The sequence below is a fragment of the Astatotilapia calliptera genome, chromosome 20, assembly GCF_900246225.1.
Source record: "Astatotilapia calliptera chromosome 20, fAstCal1.2, whole genome shotgun sequence".
NCBI classification, from domain to species: Eukaryota; Metazoa; Chordata; class Actinopteri; order Cichliformes; family Cichlidae; genus Astatotilapia; species Astatotilapia calliptera.
Window position 1 is genome coordinate 993917 of NC_039321.1, and position 18584 is coordinate 1012500.

The 18584-nt window shown below is 48.6% G+C and overlaps 1 protein-coding gene across 1 annotated transcript in view; it reads right to left on the reverse strand.

Moving 5' to 3' along the window:
• nol4lb (nucleolar protein 4-like b) overlaps window positions 1-18584 on the reverse strand; it is a 101932-nt gene that overhangs the window by 37811 nt on the left and 45537 nt on the right. Inside the window, exon 5 of the mRNA XM_026154952.1 lies at window positions 4229-4379. Coding sequence (XP_026010737.1) covers window positions 4229-4379 — 151 coding nt within the window. The remainder of the gene's footprint in view (window positions 1-4228; window positions 4380-18584) is intronic.

The window sequence follows — 18584 nt, forward strand, 5'->3', positions numbered from 1 at the left end:
CCTGATGTTTGACCATTCACTGAAGGAAACTTCACAGAGTGCATTCTGGGTAGACCTCAGGCTTCTATCAGGAGTCTCAGAGTCTGCAGCTGATACCAGGATGGTTCCTGCTGTGGCAAAAGTGCCTTCTGAAGTTTCCTCCAGTGAATGATCGGAAACAGATCAAAGATGGAGCAAATCTGATCTGTCCATCGAGGCTCCTGCAGCGCTCCGATCGCCCTGCAGTTTATACAGGAAATGTCTCGATGCGCCGGCTCCACCAGGGGAGGAGGTACGCAGGATTTAATCTAATGCTCCTTCCTCTGCTCTGCCTCCAATTCATGCCTGACCTCCACCCTTCAATCCATCCTGCACCCTCATCCTCAGACTGCCTCCCCCAGCTTGATTGCAGGAGGGGGGTCAAAGTCATCCTGTCACTTGTTTCCACCGGCCTACTTTCCCGCTGCGCCACATCTGACCAGGCAGAGGGGAACGGATGTGTACACACACACACACACACACGGAGGTGAACTCTGCTCCTCGTCACTCTTCATCCTGCCCGTCCTCCTCACAGCTCACCTGTCCCACTGTCCTACCTGTCCATCCTCCTCCTTGGACACAGCAAAGGCAGGCTCTCAGCATCGAGGACACCAACTAGGGAACATAACCACTAAAATAACCACAGCCAGACAAAAGGAAGAGGAGGTGAAATATTAGGAGCAAGTGCAGCACAGACGATATCTAGGCCCCTTAACTCCAGCAGTCCTCGTGTCAGTGAGCATCTGCATACTGAGGCCTAAATAACTGCTTTTCTAATCCGCTTTGTTACACAGGATAGCGTGAAAACGTCGCTTCCACTCGATTTTCTCCTCAGTCAGAGACACGAATGTCTTTGAGCGCTCGTCTCGCTCGTGCAGGACGCTGCACAGTCTGACAGGTACAACAGCTGGCAGGAAGGAGAAGCCGTCCCCTTACTGGGCACTGAAGTGTCGGAGTGTTTGATAATGATCGTAAAACAGAGCGACTCAGCCGTGGATCTGTCGTGGCAGTGAAAGCAGTTTGTTCATTCTGAGCTGTGTCTTCATGTTTCATGTTCCACTCTCAGGAGGATCAATAAGATCAGCTGCTCTTTGTTGCTGAAGAACAACATGAAGCTGTGCAGCACCTTCACAAACAAGGGAAACTTTACTGGAACATCTGTAACAGCAGCAGCTTCCACCTCAGTGTATCATGTGATCACTATGTTGGCTCCTCAGGTTCATGCTCTCCCTTCCTCCTCCTGATGTCACTCTCATCATCCCTCCTGCCCCGTCTCCATTCCCCTCTCCACCCTCAGCTCGTCCCCTTTGGAGAGGATCTGTGATGTCAACTCCATCTCCTGACGAGCCCTCTTCATCCTCGTCCTCCAGCCAGGGGGCGGGTCAGCAGAGCAGAGGATCTGGTGTGGATGTGGCTTTGGGGGAGGGATGAAGAGGACGCTTAGCAGCCAGAAACGAGAGGCAGTTGAGGGGCCACTTATGAGGGGGACGCACTCCCCTCGGAGGCAGCGCGATGTGGAGAGGGCAGCAGCCTCTCAGAGAGCGCCGCAGATGACCGAGAGCTCAGGCCGTGGTCGTCTCCTCCAGCAGCAGCTGAATAAATTTACACAGACAGCCCGAGTCGAGGTTGACGCTGCTGCAGAGCTGCTCCGCCACCGGCTCTCATATCACAACTGTCAGATACAAACAGCTGGACGGAGCCCACGCTCTGGACCTCAGAGCACCACTGTCCTGACAGAGCCCGCAATCACCAACATGATTGATTCATACAACACACGACGAAGGACACGTTCTTTACACGCCTGCGTTCATGTTGGTTTCATCAGGACATCGTGCTGCTGCTTTCTTTAAACTCAGTCACCCACTAACCATGGCTGAGTCTAAGTAGTGAGAAATGGTACATAGTAGCTTATTTCAGACTCTTTGTTAATCTGATGCCTCTAACCTCCCGCTGAGCGCCGACGCCGCTCGCAGTAACACGAGTTTAAAATAGTGGCGCTTTCACTTTAAAGAGCAGCTCCATGAGAGTGTAGAAGCAGCAGGAGACCGCCGCAGGGCGCCGGGGGCGGGGCCCGATAACAATTGCACAGCTCTCCTGATGGTAAACTGACAGGCAGCACACAGACGGGCCTCGCACTGACGTGAAAGACGATCAGGATTTCTTCATCTTTTAAAGAAGATGGCGATCGGAGCCCCCCCCCGTCTGAGCGTGTTGGAGATTCCTGCTGTGCGTTAGAGGCCGGGGGGGCTTTCTGCCCGCTTCCCTCTTGGATCGGACTCTAGCAGGAAGCCACTTCACCCTCGCCGCTCCTCTGAGTGCGGTGGCATTTGGACGCCTACGCCGCTGCTCTGGCGTCTATGCGAGGTGCAGGCAGCACACTGACCTTTGAATAACAAGGCCCTGTACACTCCGCCACCCACTGAAGGCTCACAGCTCGCCGCCTCCAGCTGGCTCTCTCCCACAATGCAATGCTCTCCAAACAGTCCCAGCACCAGCACCACAAACACGGGCGAAACAGGGACTGTAGCGCTGATGATGCTTCCACCTGCGCGCCTCATTGGTTGGTGGATTTTATTTTATTATGACATCACGCATCAAACAATATGCTAACAGCTAACAGCTAACCTGAGCAGAACTCAGCGCGGCGGCGTCTCCAAGAAACAGCATGAAAAATGATCATCATCGTCCCTGCACGTTACAGCACCTCGTTAACCTTTCTAATAAGGACAGCAGACACCGACTTCCTGTCCAGGCCCCTGACTTCCTGTCTGATCAAATACACACTGCATGATAATGAGGGAGCCCACAGGGACAATATACTACTGTTGTATATACCACAGAGCAGAGGTGTCAAATATAAGGCCCGGGGACCATTATCGGCCTGGCAAAGAATCCATTCTGGCCCCGTCTTTAAAGTGAAGAAGAGAATAAATTTAGACGGTAAAATAATGACCTCCAATCCACGCCACACCCAATAATCATGGACGGGGTAAATAGATACAGAAATAGATGCACAGTAAAGCAGAAATCGGTCCACTAAAGATCAAAGTGTGTTAGAGCGCAAACATCTCAGTTTACACAAAGTTACGTTTATTGTGATGGTTACTGTTTGGAAAAAGCCACGATTAAGTGTTTAATCACAAACATGTTTCCTCCTCCTGCAGCAAAGAGGCCAGACTGATGAAGATCAGCCACCCTCCTCACATCAGACTCAGGGTTCAGTGCTGTGTATTGATGAGCGGCGCACACACACACACACACACACACGCACACACACACACACACACACACACACACACACACACACACACACACACACACACACACACACACACACACACACACACACACACTTGCAGGTAATTGCTGTATTCTTGCAGCATTAGGAGACGAGTGTCTTCAAAGTGAGCGCTCCTCACAGCAGGAGGACCTATTAAAGGAGTAACGTGAAAGAGGAGGACAGGTGAAGGTGCGACACAGACAAACTCTTCGAGGATGTTTCAGCCACATCACTCCCAGAGTACCTGCGAGACACCAGGCTGCTCCGTCACACTGAGGATGAAGCTTCCACGTTGTTTCTAATGAATAAAGTTCCAGTTTGGTTTAAGGTCTCTGCTGAAGTCTGAGGACGCGAGCGTGTTAGCTTAGCATGGCCGGAACAAAAAGCTGAATGTTGCCGACTTCCACCTGAAGTTTCTACACGTCCTCGTCTTCAGCAGCTCTCAAAACTACACAATCATCTTCAGGTGGAAGAAGGCGTTATTTGGTCTTTCAGGTGGGCGTAGCTCAAAGTGATGTCACAACAACTGCACAGGTGTGAGAGGATCATGTGACTGCAGCACTGGCTTCAAACACACCAATCATAGCAAGCCTCTAAAACATCCTGTTACCTCGTTAGGACGGCCCACCTGTGGAAGGCTTCCTGTTTCCTATCACTTTATTCAGCAGCAGACGGCGCCGGCGCGCCGCCATCACACGAGGTGACGCAGGAGAAGCTTCAGCGAGATGTTTCAGCGCAGCACATTATCTGGTGTGACCTCCTGAACCCGCTGCAGGGATTAACAGCAGTGAACACAACAGGAGCTTTTCTCTCTGATCACCATCTGCTCTGTCCACACATGCATGTTTCAGATAATCCGCACGCCTTCAAAGGAAACCTACACATCATCTCCACAAACGCAGCGCCCGGCGGGCGTGACGCCGCTCTTACCGTCGTCCTCTTTGCTGTGGGCGTTCTGCGGACTGTGGCGCATCCTCTCTCCGTGGCTCGATGGGCTCAGGTCTGACGCTGCTCCCAGATCAGCTGCTAGCCACGTGGGCTCGCTCATCTCGGCCTCCTCGCTGCTCACTGAACTGTCATCCTGAGAAACACAGACACAGCACGGTCACACATCCAGCCTCAGCCAATCGCGTTCGCAAACCAAGCACAGCTACATGTAGTGATGCGTGCCCCGCTGCAAACGAGGCTTTGGTGTAAAGTACTGCTGACATTTACAGAGACGGGAATATTTAAGAATACACAGGAAATCAGCAGCATCAGCGGCGCCGATGCATCAGTGCATCAGCCTGACGAGAAAAACACACTGAAGCTACAAAAAATAAACATCTGGAATAATAAAATCTGAAGTAATCCAACTGTGGGAACAACCAAAATCGAAAGAAGCAAAAACTAAACTTCTACCTAGGACTCGGCGATATGACCCCAAATTCACATCTCGATATTTTTTTAAGCCATAAAGAACAAACAGAGAGTTCTTAGTCAAAGCTGCGTCCCAGATGTCACACGGGCACTTTTATTAACATACAGATGCAAATGAAAAAATTACTCAAAAATAAATTATGAGCATTTATTAAATAATAATGCTCCATAAATAAAAGAAAACAATGTTGTTTTTGTGCATAACAAAGAGCTCACAACTGTGCAGTCAAAATGTAAACTAACAGACGCTGAGCGTAATAACAAAGATTTCACAGCAGCTCTGTTCACAACTTCTACTGCGCGACCGACAGCCTGGAGTTTGAAATCCTCTTCTAATCCTAATCTAACGTGTCTCTTACAGGTGCCATTTATGGCCCTTATACACACACAGTACAGTTATATTACGTCGAAGCACAGTATGTATCACTCCGCGAGGCTCCTCGGTAGCTGTAATGCTCCGACAATCCATCAAGCGGTGCAGCTCCATCGCTTACCAAAGTCGTACTAAAACATTTTTTGACAGATTGCTGAGCGCCGTGTACCACCTAAAATCGGTTCATGGTCTGGGTCTGGGCTGCATGGCGTTAGTGTGGTTGGCTCGTTAGCGTGATTAGCTCGTTAGCGCGGTTAGCTCATTAACACGTTGATGCCGTCCAGCCCCACGCACGGGCCGATGCGCAGTAACTCGTTAACGGAGATTTGCCGTGTCCATCTTGTCGCTGCCTGCAGGTGAAGCGATGGGGGAGGAGGGGGAGTTGTGTTCGGTGAAGGAGAGGCGAGGCCGAGTAACGTTGCGTAAAGACAAAAGTGGACGAAAGAGAGGAAAACTTGTTGTTCCACAACTCTAATTATAACGTAACATAGACTATATCGATATAAAGGATATTGTCACATCTTATATCTCGTATAAAATTATATTGATATTTTTTAAAAACTCGATATATCGCCCAGCCCTAATTCTACCCGTGTGTTCTGGCTCTCTCCCAAAGCAGCTTTGCATGAGTCACAGTTTGAAATAATCCTTCTTTAACTCACACTGAGCCCCCCTGCAGCTGCTCACTTCATCCTCTGTCTGAAACAAGCTGATTTAGCTCCTCCTCCTCCAAGAAAACTTTCTCCCCATTGGCTGCCCCTCACAAAGCGAGTTTATGCGAGCATCCAGCCCTGAGGCAGGTGATCCATGACGGGAGATCAGGAGGAGTTTAAGTTAAAGTGTTGCTTTAAGAAGAACTGTTCCATAAAGTTTGTCTGCAAACTTAAAGCAGACGATTGGTTCAAGCTTCATGACGAACGAGCTCTGAGTAAATGACACGCGTCACTTTGTGTTTCCCTTTTACTTTAAATTGACACATCATCAGAGAAACTGAATCTGAGATCCAGGAACAAGCAGGCAGGTTTCGGTCCATCTCCACATCAACAAATATTCTTGGCGTCTTCTGTAACGGATGAAAGATGGAAATAGACGAGGATCACACACGTTCCCTCTCAGCCGACGATGCATCGCTAGTGACACAAACCAATCTAAAGATTTATTAGAGAAAAACAAGAAACAGCCCCCAAGCAGGACGTGTGTCACGAGTCACGTCTGTGATCTCCACAAGCACACACACCTCGCCAATGAGCTGCTCCGCCTCCCTGCTGATAACCCACAGCACTCTGCATGCCTGTTTAAAGTCACCTGGATGAATCAAACTGTGTTTACCTGCCGTTTGAAACCGTTTTTAATCTCTTTATTTGCCTCTTTGTCGATGTGGGCATCCGTGGGATCCACCATGACGCCCGCTCCCGCGGTTTAACCCAAACATCAGAGCAAACAGCGAGCAGGAGGCGAGAGCGAGACGCCAAATCAAACAACACGAGCAGCACCTGCAGGCCTCGCCAGCAGCACCAGCGGCATGCCGACGTTTCTCTGAGCTGTTTTTCCTCCACCTCAAATACTCAAATACTCCTCGGCTCAGGCGGAGAACGCTGGGAAACACAGCAGATCTCATTAAACTATTATTAATATTACAATCCTGCTTATTCTGATTTTTAAAAATGGTCACAGACCGTGTCTTTGGACATCAAGCCTTTAAGACCTACCAAAGTCCGCCAGAGCTTATCTTTGTATTTTTACAGGCTGTAGTGCCGTTTTTCAGAGCATTTCAAGTTGCTATACATCAATACAACCATTACATCCCAGATGTTAATAATATGTCTGCATTAGGTCCATAGTAACTCCGTAAATTGCAAAAAAGCGGAATAAACTTCTAAAAACACCAGCATATCTCTGTAGGAAAACACTAAATTTCCCGTGAAAATGACGTCACTTCCGGTTTCGGGCAGGTAACGGTGGACGTGCGATAGTTCGCGCTGACGTCTGTTCCAATGTAGGAAGTGTTACGAACAGCTGATCAGATCAGCAAACATGTTTCTGGAATATTATGTTTTTGTTGCTGCAAGTGCTTTTTATGCAGTTTTTGCAAAGCTACATGTGGAAGGAAACCGTGACCGAGGACAAGCTGATGGCATCAGATGTAAGTACAACTCCTCCGGTTTCATATGCAAAAATTATTGCGCTAGCTCACGTGGTTGCAGAGCTGCCGGGATTTAAAAATACTTAGAGCGCGCCCGCTCCGACCTGTCATAAAGGGTTAAAGTGATGTTGTTTAAAATTGGTCTCCACTCGACTTTTCCCACAAAAAACAACAGTCACAGATCAAAATAATCCTTCTTTATCTTATCCTTGGGCTTGGCGCAGACCCTCAGCTCCTCCTCCTCCCCTTCACCCATGACCACGAGCTGTGGGGCTGAGAGGATGAGATCGCGTATACGAGGAGCACAAACGAGCTTCCTCTGAGAGCGTCCGGGTCGGCCTTCAAGCTCGGCCGCTCAGGAGGAGCTCACCCACACTGAAGGGAGGCAGCTGAGATGTTTCCACGCTGATAGCTCCCAGGTGAGGTGTTTCTGGGAGGTTCTTGGAAGGAGACCAGAAGCAGAGCCAGGGGCTGCTTCCAGAAGAGCTGGAGGATGGAGACTCCTGCCCTAACGTGCTGTTAGACAGCGGACAGGTGGAAGCGTGAGCTGCCAGGTTATGACCACCTCGCTGGGTGGTGACGCTGAGGCGTTTCTACCCACGCTTACAAATGCTTTCATGCTCCGAGCCCGACATGAAAGTCAGATTTATTGGGATCCAAACAGCGAGCGTGTGCCCACACAGTGCCACGTTATGTGAGGCGGTTCGAGTCTCGTTATATTTTAATGAGATGATTATTAGCTTTGCCTGTCAGCAGCGAAGCTACTCCTGACTGTGTCCCAGCCATCAAACACACGTGCAAAGCTGGAATCAGCATCCCGGCGTTTTCCATAATTAGATCTCAGGCACTACGACCGCCTTTGCTTGTTACGGACATATTCAAGGAGACGACAGACAACGAGCCAAGAAGGTTGATGTTCTACAAACTGAGGCGAGGAGCAGAGACCTCAGAAACATCGCAGTGACATCAAAACTCGGAGCAGGAACACGATGCATAAAATGTTGAGCTAATAACGAGACAGCAGAACACGAATGACGTAAAGCCAACAACACAGATGCAAACGCACAAACACACGGGTTATTCCTGCATGCTGCTAAAACATAGATGCATTCATATAAATGTAGTTCTGTCTCTGCATTGATTCACGTGACGCGGTTAGCATTGACTGCTCTAAAGTGTTCCCACAGAAGGCAGGTCGAGGTGCAGGCAGAGTTTAAACTGAGATGTTTAGAATCTAAGGAATCAATCTCAGCTGCTTCGCACAGAAAATGAAAAAGCTTTCACGCACTCAGGATGAATGAAGCAAAAAGGGCTTCAATAAATATTAGTGGGCTTGTATTTAATATTCACCTGAGTGGAAATGAAACTTTAAGAGGTCACGGTGCTCTCCTCACTCACAGAGCCGCTGTTGATAAGATGATGAGGGCCAAGAAGCAGCGGTGAGCGTGTATCTGGGCTTTTGGAGCTAAATCAGAGCATTAGAGGAAATAAAGCTGATGCACTTTGTGCTGCGGCTGCATAATGAAATAAAACGGTGAAACACTGCAGGGGAATCCAGGGTTTCCATTTAAAGATGCAGTCTGTGCGACCGCTGCAGCTCCTGCATGAGTCTGTGTGGCAGCACCGACCCACATCTGTCTGTTAACGACAGCTCTCGGAGGAGGAGTTTCCCCGGGCTCGTCGTGCTGGATTAGCATCCTCACCGCAGACGCCATGACTGCACACGCTCACTGGAAGCAGCCCAGCTACACAGGGGGAAGTCCCTGCACGCCACTGACACACATACAAGAAGGCTCGCTCTGCTGATGTCACTGAGCTCTCAGGTGACTGACAGTTCAGCTCCTCCCACAGGACCTTTATACACGTCCAGCTTTCCTCAGGATCTGGGCGATGTGCACAGACAGGAAGTTGTGTCTCTGACTCTCTGTGTGTCATCAAGCAGCAAAAGAATGAAGCCAGTATAAAAGCACCCAAACCTACAGTTCCTCTGACAGCCAGCAGAGGCAGCACTGAGTCAGTCCCATGTTCAATGTTTACAGTACAAACTGTTTCTATAGATCATTTCCTGCCTTCACCTGTACGAGAGCAGAATGCTAACATAACTCACCTGCTGACAAGATAAGGGGCGTGGCCCCCTGTTTGTGACACAGGTAGCTGCTAGGCTAAGCTGGACCTGTGGACCGCGTTTGTGCTGTTGAAGCTTTTTGGAGCATTTTAATTAAAGATGGAACAATCACAGTGCGGCGTCTTTGAAAGGTTAAAGGTCGCTCCAGATTTCTCCTCCCGTCAGCAAATCCAACAAAATCATGGAAGTAAAAATCCGTGTCCTGTGTGAGGGCTACAACTCCTGCCTTTGGCTGAAGGTCGTGATCCTGCATCTATGACGTCAGCAGCCTAACGCTAACGTGGATTTGTGTAGTTTTTGTTGTTGTTGCTCACACTGGAAATCACTATTAACAGTACAAGTTTGTATCTAACTCGAACTGCTTCTTCTCCTTGTGTGTGTGTTGTTTATTAATGTTCTCAGTAATGAGACGTCCTCATTTCCATACAAATGAACTCGAGCGCTCCTGCCTGATAGATACACTGAAACAGGGTTTGGAGCCATCGCACAAACTCAATAACACACTTTAACCTCTGTGTCCATGCTCAGACCGACATCTGCCTTTCCTTCTGTCTGCTTTTTAACAAATCTGTCATATTTACTATGTTAACATTAAACAGATCAGACGTTTATGATCCGAGTGCCTCAATGCTAACGTCACCACCCACTGGCTCCCAGCAAAACACCGACTCACACACAGTCCAACACTCCACACAAGCTAACAGCTAAAGAGGCTTTACACAGGGTTGAGACAGAGAGCACAGTACAGTTAGCCAGCTAGCTGCCAAGTTAGGCAGGTAGCAATTTGTCTACATTAGCATAGAAGCTAGCTAAAATTAGCCACTGGAGACCTGACTCACGGAGGGCCACTCCATTCACTGTTATAAGCTAATTTTAGCTAATAGCAGCAAGCACTGTAGCACTGTTTTCTTACACAGATAAAAAGACACTAAAGTCAAATTTGGTCAAAGACTTTTTTCCACCACATCATATCACTTCATTTCATATGCTAGCCTTAGCCTGCTCATTAACGCTACAGCAGGTAAGCTAACACAAGTAGCTAACTTTAGCTGTTTGACCCGCAAGAATAACTGCGTCAGTCTCATTAAGACCTTCAAATTATAGAGAATTGATGGTTTTCAGGATCAGATCCGACCCTTAACTCTCTGTTTTAGGGCTAGCTGGTTAATGACCAACATGGATGAGCTACAAACCATCCCACACAGAATAAAGTAATCCAATGATTCTCCATCACTACGAGAGACGTTGAACAAAAAATGTTCAGAAAAACCAAACTGAGCCCAGACTCAACATGGCGATGATGACGAGGAGGACTGAAGATTATGAGAGGTGTAAAAACAGTATAGTGCACCTCAGATGAATAATTAACAGCCTCCTTCCTCTATTGTCTATTTTTAACAGGAAAGGAGAAGAGTGAGAGAAGCAGCGAGAACCTTAACTTCCACCAAAGAACAACGGAGGCGGCTTAGAGAAACTGAGGAAGAGGAGGAGGAAGCATGATTGCTCCACAGCAGTCAAGCACACCTGTGGTTTAAAGTAAGGATGCAAACTAAAAACTGACCAACACGTCCCATCAGAAACACCTCCGTGGGTCGTTACAGATGGCAGGAAACGAGAGATTAACTCCGAGTAACGGAAGACGAAGAGGAGGAGAAAGTGGAGAGGAAGGAGGTGAGCTTTGGAGAACGAATTGGACAGAGGAGATTAAAATGAGACGCTTCGGAGACGAGAGCAGCTGAAGCTGTGAAGGATGTGAGGATGAGGAGGGTGAGAGGAGCATGTGAAGGTTTGAAAGAAGAGGGAGCAGTGGGTGGTGAGGAGGAGCAAATGAGGAAGATGTGGTGTAAATCGTTCTTTCTGAGGCTCCGGGTTTCTCGACCCACAGCCCTTCCTTGTCCCTGCAGAGATCAGTTAGTGGAAAATAAATTACTGCATCCTGAAATATTTCCTCCTGTAAACCAAGCCGAGCGTCCAGCTGTCGCCCAGCAACCGCGCTGCTTCTCATCTGTTTCTGTCCGTGTGCTCGTCCCAACAATGCTAACCACGTCTTTGTGTCTGCACGAAGGGAACAGTGACGGCAGCACACGACACGACCTCTGCAGAGCGCAGCAGGTCAGCCAGTCAGCCTCGATTTTACACCAAACCAGCATCTAAGACCCATTTGAAACACATTCTTCACTCTTCCCATATCCTGAAGCTGAGAGGCCTTCTTCTTCATCGTTAGCGCTGCCACAGCAACCATCAGGATGTTCTGCTGTTCGTGGAAAAAGCAGGAAACTGCTGAGACTTTGTTGACAGCTGACCTGTCACCTGTTCAGGTCACCTGCTGCACTTTGTGTTCGTGCTGATGGTTTCAGGTTTGACGGTTAGACCAACGTTAGCCTGAGTATGGAGAAGGCCCTGTAACAGCGTCTCTTCCTGTTCTTCTTCTTCTGTGGTATTTGTGACTACTTGAATTGACTTTATTATTGACTTCTCTGTTTGTTCCAGCATTACAGACCAACAAATGATCTCACTATTCCCATTCCTCCACCTCAGAGGAAGCAAACATTCCTCACACTCCTCGGTAACGGGACTGCAGGTGTATGAACTACAACTTCCAGAAGAAAAACTACAAAATCTCACTTGACCGCCACGATGTTCCAGCAGGTGACGTGATGGAGCCCGTGTTATAAACTGGATCTCTGTGTTTCCCTTCAGGGTCCTGAGTCTCTTTTGTCCACTTCCTCCCTGAACTCTGGAAACCATCACTGACAGCAGCCTGCTTCACTGTGGGAGTAAAATTAGAAACCAGAGCTGCACCAGCCACACATTACTGTGTGTGTGTAGAAGTGCTCAGATGGCTGGTTTTCGTGTGTGTGTTTCCAGAGCAGAGCAGCCGGATCTGCTCCGAAGCCTTTGCTAAGCTAATCGAGTTAGCCACCGGACAAACGGAAGAAAAGGCCTCGTCCTGTCGGAGCTCATCTCCTCTGTTCCCAGCACATCCCTGCTTTCAGGAATCTCTGTCTTCCCAAACATTTGGCCCTTTCAGACAGACACGAAGACGGATGCAGGTTTTATTTAGAAACCTAACGAGAATCAGCACAGATGTTTGTTACTGCCACACTCTCTGGCTGTGCTCAGGTTTCATGTACCAAATGATCATTAGCCAGTCAGCAACAAACAGCAGAAAGAGAGCGCGGAACGACGATGTAAGTTACATTTATATTACATATAAATAAGTAATTGTAGTTTATGATGATTGTAGGTGGAAAAACTGCAAGGTTTGGATGTGACGATCTGATTGGACAGTTAAGGTTAAAGACGACGGCTGGTCTGGGGTCAGGGTTAGGGTGCTGCTGCACCAGGAGAGCACCAAGCTGTTCCAAAAACACCACTATGTGCATTAAAGGTGTTTAAACAGAAGTGTTGTAGCTCCAGCTCCACCGGATAATGACTGTGCTGTGGCCATGATGACCTCATCAAACGCCTCGCCGCTCACTTGCCGAGGACACGTAGAGAAGACGTACTCGTAACCTGACCCTCCACGTTAGACCTGACGGTCTTTCACCTGGATGTCACCTGCGGCAGGAACCTCTTGACAGGCGGAGCTGCTGAAGCCGGCTGCCAGCATCCATCACCCACTCACACCCAACGGCCGAGCGTACGGGGAACAGCAGGGCGCATCGTAAATCGGCCGCCGTGGGAATGTTTATACTACAGTTCAACAATCGAATAATAAACCTGGTGATTTCATAAAGGCTCGTTTCATTAACTGACATTAACCTGAGACTGTAAACTGAGCTTAGACAAACACCTGATTATCCTAAATTAGAGATTAATGTCTCAGTGTGTACTCTGACAAACTGATAAGGTCTGTGGAGGCCCTGAGGCAGACGCGTGTCTCATCAGTCACACGGTTCCTGAGCAGCAGCCGCCGCCAAACGTGTCCGGCTCACTTCATACAGCACGTTTCACGGTTAAGGAAACAGAAGGAGCTTCCTGCATCACAGACGGTGTTCATCCGACACAGGCTCACTGACAGCCAACCACAAAACAAAGAAATCGGAGCGACCAGAGAGCAGGGTGCACAGTGGGTGTGGCCACCTGAACTACCAATGGGAGTGAAGGTTACCTGACCCGTGATACAGGAGTAAACAAAGGATTAAACATGTGGTGACGCTGTGCCTATGATTACTCTGCTGTTAATCAGTCACACTTTTCACTGATTGGCTGTAAACAGAAGGTTTGAACAGCAGGTGGGCGTGGCTTCTGTCCCTGACTCGGTAAATCTGCTTTTATTAACCAATCAAAGCAGTTTGTTACTACGAGCTACATTCACAGGCACAAGCCGACCTGATCAGGTCTATGTGACATCACAGAGATCCACGAGCTGAAAAAACGGATAATCTGAGTGTTGAGGGACTCACACCGTCCGTGTTAACACGAACACACTCCACTGCAACAGACACGTGACAAGAACATGTGGATAACAAGTGCACATCTGTTTTTAATGAAAACTGAATCATTCAAATGTTCCCCACACATTTGCGGCGCCGTGCTCCTGTTAAGGATCCACGCCTGCCCCGAGGCCTGACACAGGCGGCTCAAACACACTTAATTAAAAGAAGCATGTCTTCAGATGGAGGACTTCAGGTAGTGGGCAGCTTATGTAACACAAAGTCAGGACGATAAGCCGTCCGTCTGGCTGCGCCAACATCGCGAGGGGGCAGCCGTCAAAGTTCCCTGAACCGTCTTTCATGGAGCTTCACTATGAGGAAGACAGAGAACAGGAGCGTTTGTGATGAAGCGGCGGATCGTGTCCTGTCTGACGCTGGAAACACAGACAGGAAGTGATGGAGAATCATTGGATTACTGTGAGCCGCTGACCCGGCTCATGACCCGAGGGGACCAGGGTCACTTTAAGAAACCACACCTACCTGAGAGCCAATCACCAAACATCCTTCATCTTTTTATTATTCATGTGGATGAAAACGTCTCTCGTACTGAATTCATTTCAGTCGTTTCGTAACATCAAGGAAAAAAAGTTTGTTCTCCAAATAAAATAATTGCTTTGCATGTAATCAGATTACATAATTAAACAGTATCATCCCTGGATGCTCTCAAACAATTGCAGTAAGAAACCGTTATCCTTAACCTCGAAGGAGAGGTCAGAAGTCAAATGGCTTCTTGTCAGTTTTCCACCAGTAAATGACGATGTTGACCTCAGTGGATGGAAGTTCGATCGGGATCGGGTCGTGAAGAGCTCCGCCTCACCTCGGCTGCTGAGCTCTGGACTGTGCAAGAAGGCGGAGCTTCGGGTTTGGTGCACAGTGAGATTCTAGGATTTTGATTGGATGTTACTGGGCACGCCCTCGTCCAAACTTCTGGAAGCAAAATGTGTGGATGTGGAGTCGAAACAGTTCTAAAGCTACTGTGATGATTATTAACGATGTTAAATCTGTCAAACACAAAAAGAGCTGCTGCACATTTTATTTTGAAAGTAGACACGGCTTGTTCCTGTCAGTGCACATCATGTTTGGTACACAAACTGCGCCTCTCTCCTGGCGGAGCGGCCGACATGAATTTCATTAAGAAAATCAATTAAGGTGGACGTCTCTCGCCTCACACGGAGGGGCGGAGGAGGGCGGTGCGCCTCGTTCTTTGTTCTCTTTGTTTTAGAGGCCGCGGTGCTGCAGAGCCGGACCTTCAAGCCCCCCATGTATCTCCCCCTATTGCTGCCTCCCTCCCCCCATCCCTTTACCCATCTCCTCCTGCTGCCCCATCCTGCCAGCTCCTCCTCCATCAACTCTCCATTACCACCTCCCCCACCTCCACAGATTTCACGTTTTCATCCTGCCCCCACCTCCTCCCCCTCACTGTCATGTCTGTGGTTTCCACAGAAACTGATGTCTGTTCTAATGATGCTGATTTGATAAAATTCTGATTCCATAAATTTAAGAAACGAGCCTGAAACTACTGGTCATCATCTACTCCCTTCATCATCACCATCACCACCACCACTTTTTTTTTTTTTTGCCTGTCCCGTTTGGCTCTTTTGCATCAGAATTGTTGTCTAAAGGCAAAGAAAGATGCCCAACGGATTTACTTTACCAAACTGACCATCCCAGCCTTGCCGTAATGGTCTATTTGATTCACCTTTTATTGTTTATTTTATTTTCACTTACTGAATACGGGACAGACTTGACTGGGGGAAAGAAGGGGAGAAAGAAAGAGGGAAAGAGAAACAGCTGAGAAGAGGGACGGGGGAGAAGGGCAAAAAACAAAAACCAACAGAACGGGCAGAGAAAAAAATGCATATATCAATCACCTGGATCACCTGCTGAGAAAGAAAAAAGAAAGCAAGCAGAAGAGAACAAGAGTAATAGAATAAACAACATCACAATGATATATGGGAATATGACAGTAAATACTAAATGTTAAACATTATTGTGCAGCACATAAGATCAACAGAACACAGTGTGCTTTGAGGTAGGAGCCAAAAAGGGTGTAGTTTGTGGGTGTGATCACCCGTGTGTACACCTGTGAGCATGGACGCGCTTGTTTTTTGTTTTTTAAAAGGTTCCTTCATGTAATAATCTGCTAGAGGGTGTGGGGGGGCCACAGCCCCGTCCTCCAGGGCATGAAGCAGGTGTGGAGGAGATCAAAACTCCAGACATCCAGAGGCCCCCAGAACACAAGTGACCAAGGAAGACCAACAGAGGGGCAGCCGCGCCACTGTCCCAGAAAGAGCTGAGGAGAGTCCCAGATGAGGGCTCACTCAGCAGCCGCGGAGCAGAAGCCAGGGGGAGTTGCAGTGACGCGCCCGTGAGCTCCGCCGGCAGCCAGCCGTGCCTGAGTGCATCACCACCACCACTACAGGGATCTTCACTCTGCAGCTCGTGCTGACATTTTACTTTATGAGCATGTGTTGGTGAACCGAGTGGTTACACCACCACCTCAGTTTGGTTTTTAACGTTACTGTTCATTAACAGAAACATCGAAATGTGCTGAACTTTTAAACACGTGCCAGTTTATCTACGAGTGATGGAGCAGCTGTATTTTCCCTGGTTGTTTCCTCCAGCGTGAACAGGAAGTGGCTCACTGTGGGCGAGGACAAAGAAAGAGCGTGTCTGTTGTAACACCAGAAGCTTTGATTTTAGTCTTACTTCCTCATCGTTGTGAAATATACAAAATATTCCACATCTACTAACCAGATATTTGCTCAGAAGTTGATTGCTGGAGTCACCAGTTTGTCTAGATTTAGGTTTTAATGATGTGAACATGCTGTAATCCATTTCTGACACAAAGGAAAAAAATAGAATCATTTAAAAACAAATCCTTTCATTTAGTAGCTACAACCGCTCCACTCTGGACACGGCAGATTCAACTGTCCTCATCAATCCCAACGGATGGGTGGATGATAGATGGATCTATGGGTGGAGGATTGGATTGATGGACGGATGAGCGGTCCATCCATATGAGTGGATGGACCACGACGGTCATGACGAAAACACGCAGCTTCAGACGCCACGACCCAGCAGGTGACGTCATGATGGCCGCGTCCTTCAGGAGGGACGTCTCAGCTTTGGCAGAGGTGTGCATGTGCCCAGCAGAGAACCGTAACACATTAAACCCGTCGGTTTTAGTCAGAACAGCAGGAGAACATCCCGCCTGCAGCAGGATAAATGAAACCCACTCAGACACAAAGAGCTCGGCTCCGTTTGTGTGCTGAAAGCTGCTTTCAGTGAGTCATCGTCTCGATTGAGCGGTCGCGGTGAAAATCAGTGCACTGAAGAGGCCGCGGTGCCGAAGGTGCACGGCAGCGTCACCATAATCACCGCAGACATCTCACCGCCTCCTGGGACCGAGCAAAGGATGCAACGCCTAACCACCGAAGAGGAGCATACAGGAAGTGACGGGAGCCACGTTTAAACGTCGGCTGGACGGACACGTGGCGGAAAAACCGACCGATGCTCAGCATCCAGTCCAGCAGCATCCCAAGATCGATGACGGCCGGAGGGAAGAGGATCACCTCTGAACAGAGGGAGAGGGGAAGATACTGATAAGAAGCAACACACACACGCACACAAGCAGGGTGCAGGCCGGCTGCTCCACTGCAGAATATTGATCGCTCAGAAAACCAGCCTTGAGGAGGAGGTGTGTGTGTGTGTGTGTGTGTGTGTGTGTGTGTGTGTGTGTGTGTGTGTGTGTGTGTGTGTGTTCATGAACATGTACACACTGTAATGAAGCAGAGGTAGCACAGAGGCAGTGCATGTCTGTCTGCTTCCTGTCTGTCAGCTTATAAAACCCTCACACACGCCGGGATAATCGATGAGCAGCTGCTGACCTTCGCTGAGTTCGGGAGGATGACCCCGGTGATGGTTTCAGTCTGCCGTTATTCTACTGAGCCGAAGGTAAAAAACTAGCCATGAAAACTCGCTCCAGCTTCTCAGATAAAAACATGAAGTAGACGTCAGATAAGGAGTCATATTGTGTAGTTACATCAAAGGTGCTGAAGGACTGGAGTTGCTGACAGTGGAGCTCGTCACAGACACAAGGAAACGACCTGAAGCAGAACCACATGAAAGCATCAGCCACACCTCTCCGGTGCAAAAGCTCCTCTGTCGAACCTCACAATGAAGAAAAGGAGGCCGCCACGTTGTTGTCACGACAACAACACCTATGAAGCCTCAAAGTGAAAGCAGCTACAAAAAGAAGGTCATCAGTTCCCTGGAACAACTTAAGAAGGATTCTGACACTCTCCGCCCTACATACCACCGCCTGTACCCAGGGGGCGCTATACCCTCTATATACTCCACAAAGAAGGAGCCCCACTCAGACCCACTGTTAGCAGTACAAAGTCAGCCACCTACAACATTTCAAAACACCACCACCATCCTAGCTCTGCAAACTCCCCTGGATCTGACGCTTGCATGCTGAGGCAGTGGAGACGGTCAGAGAGCGACCACAACAAGACCCCTGCTTAGAAAACAGAAGCTTCGCCCCGATCACACCTGCACACTGTTACACCACCTTACCTCCATAATTAAATACAACCAGGGCAGTCACAAACAGACACAAACATGTGGTCATCCAGACTGGGCTTTCATCAAAGAGAAGAAGGTCCGACACCAACGAGGAAGAATCACATCATCATCCCTCATGCAGCAGGTTTATCAGAGACGCTCAGTCTCCAAGCAGGACATCCCAGCACCAGACCCAGCAACACACTCAGACACAAACT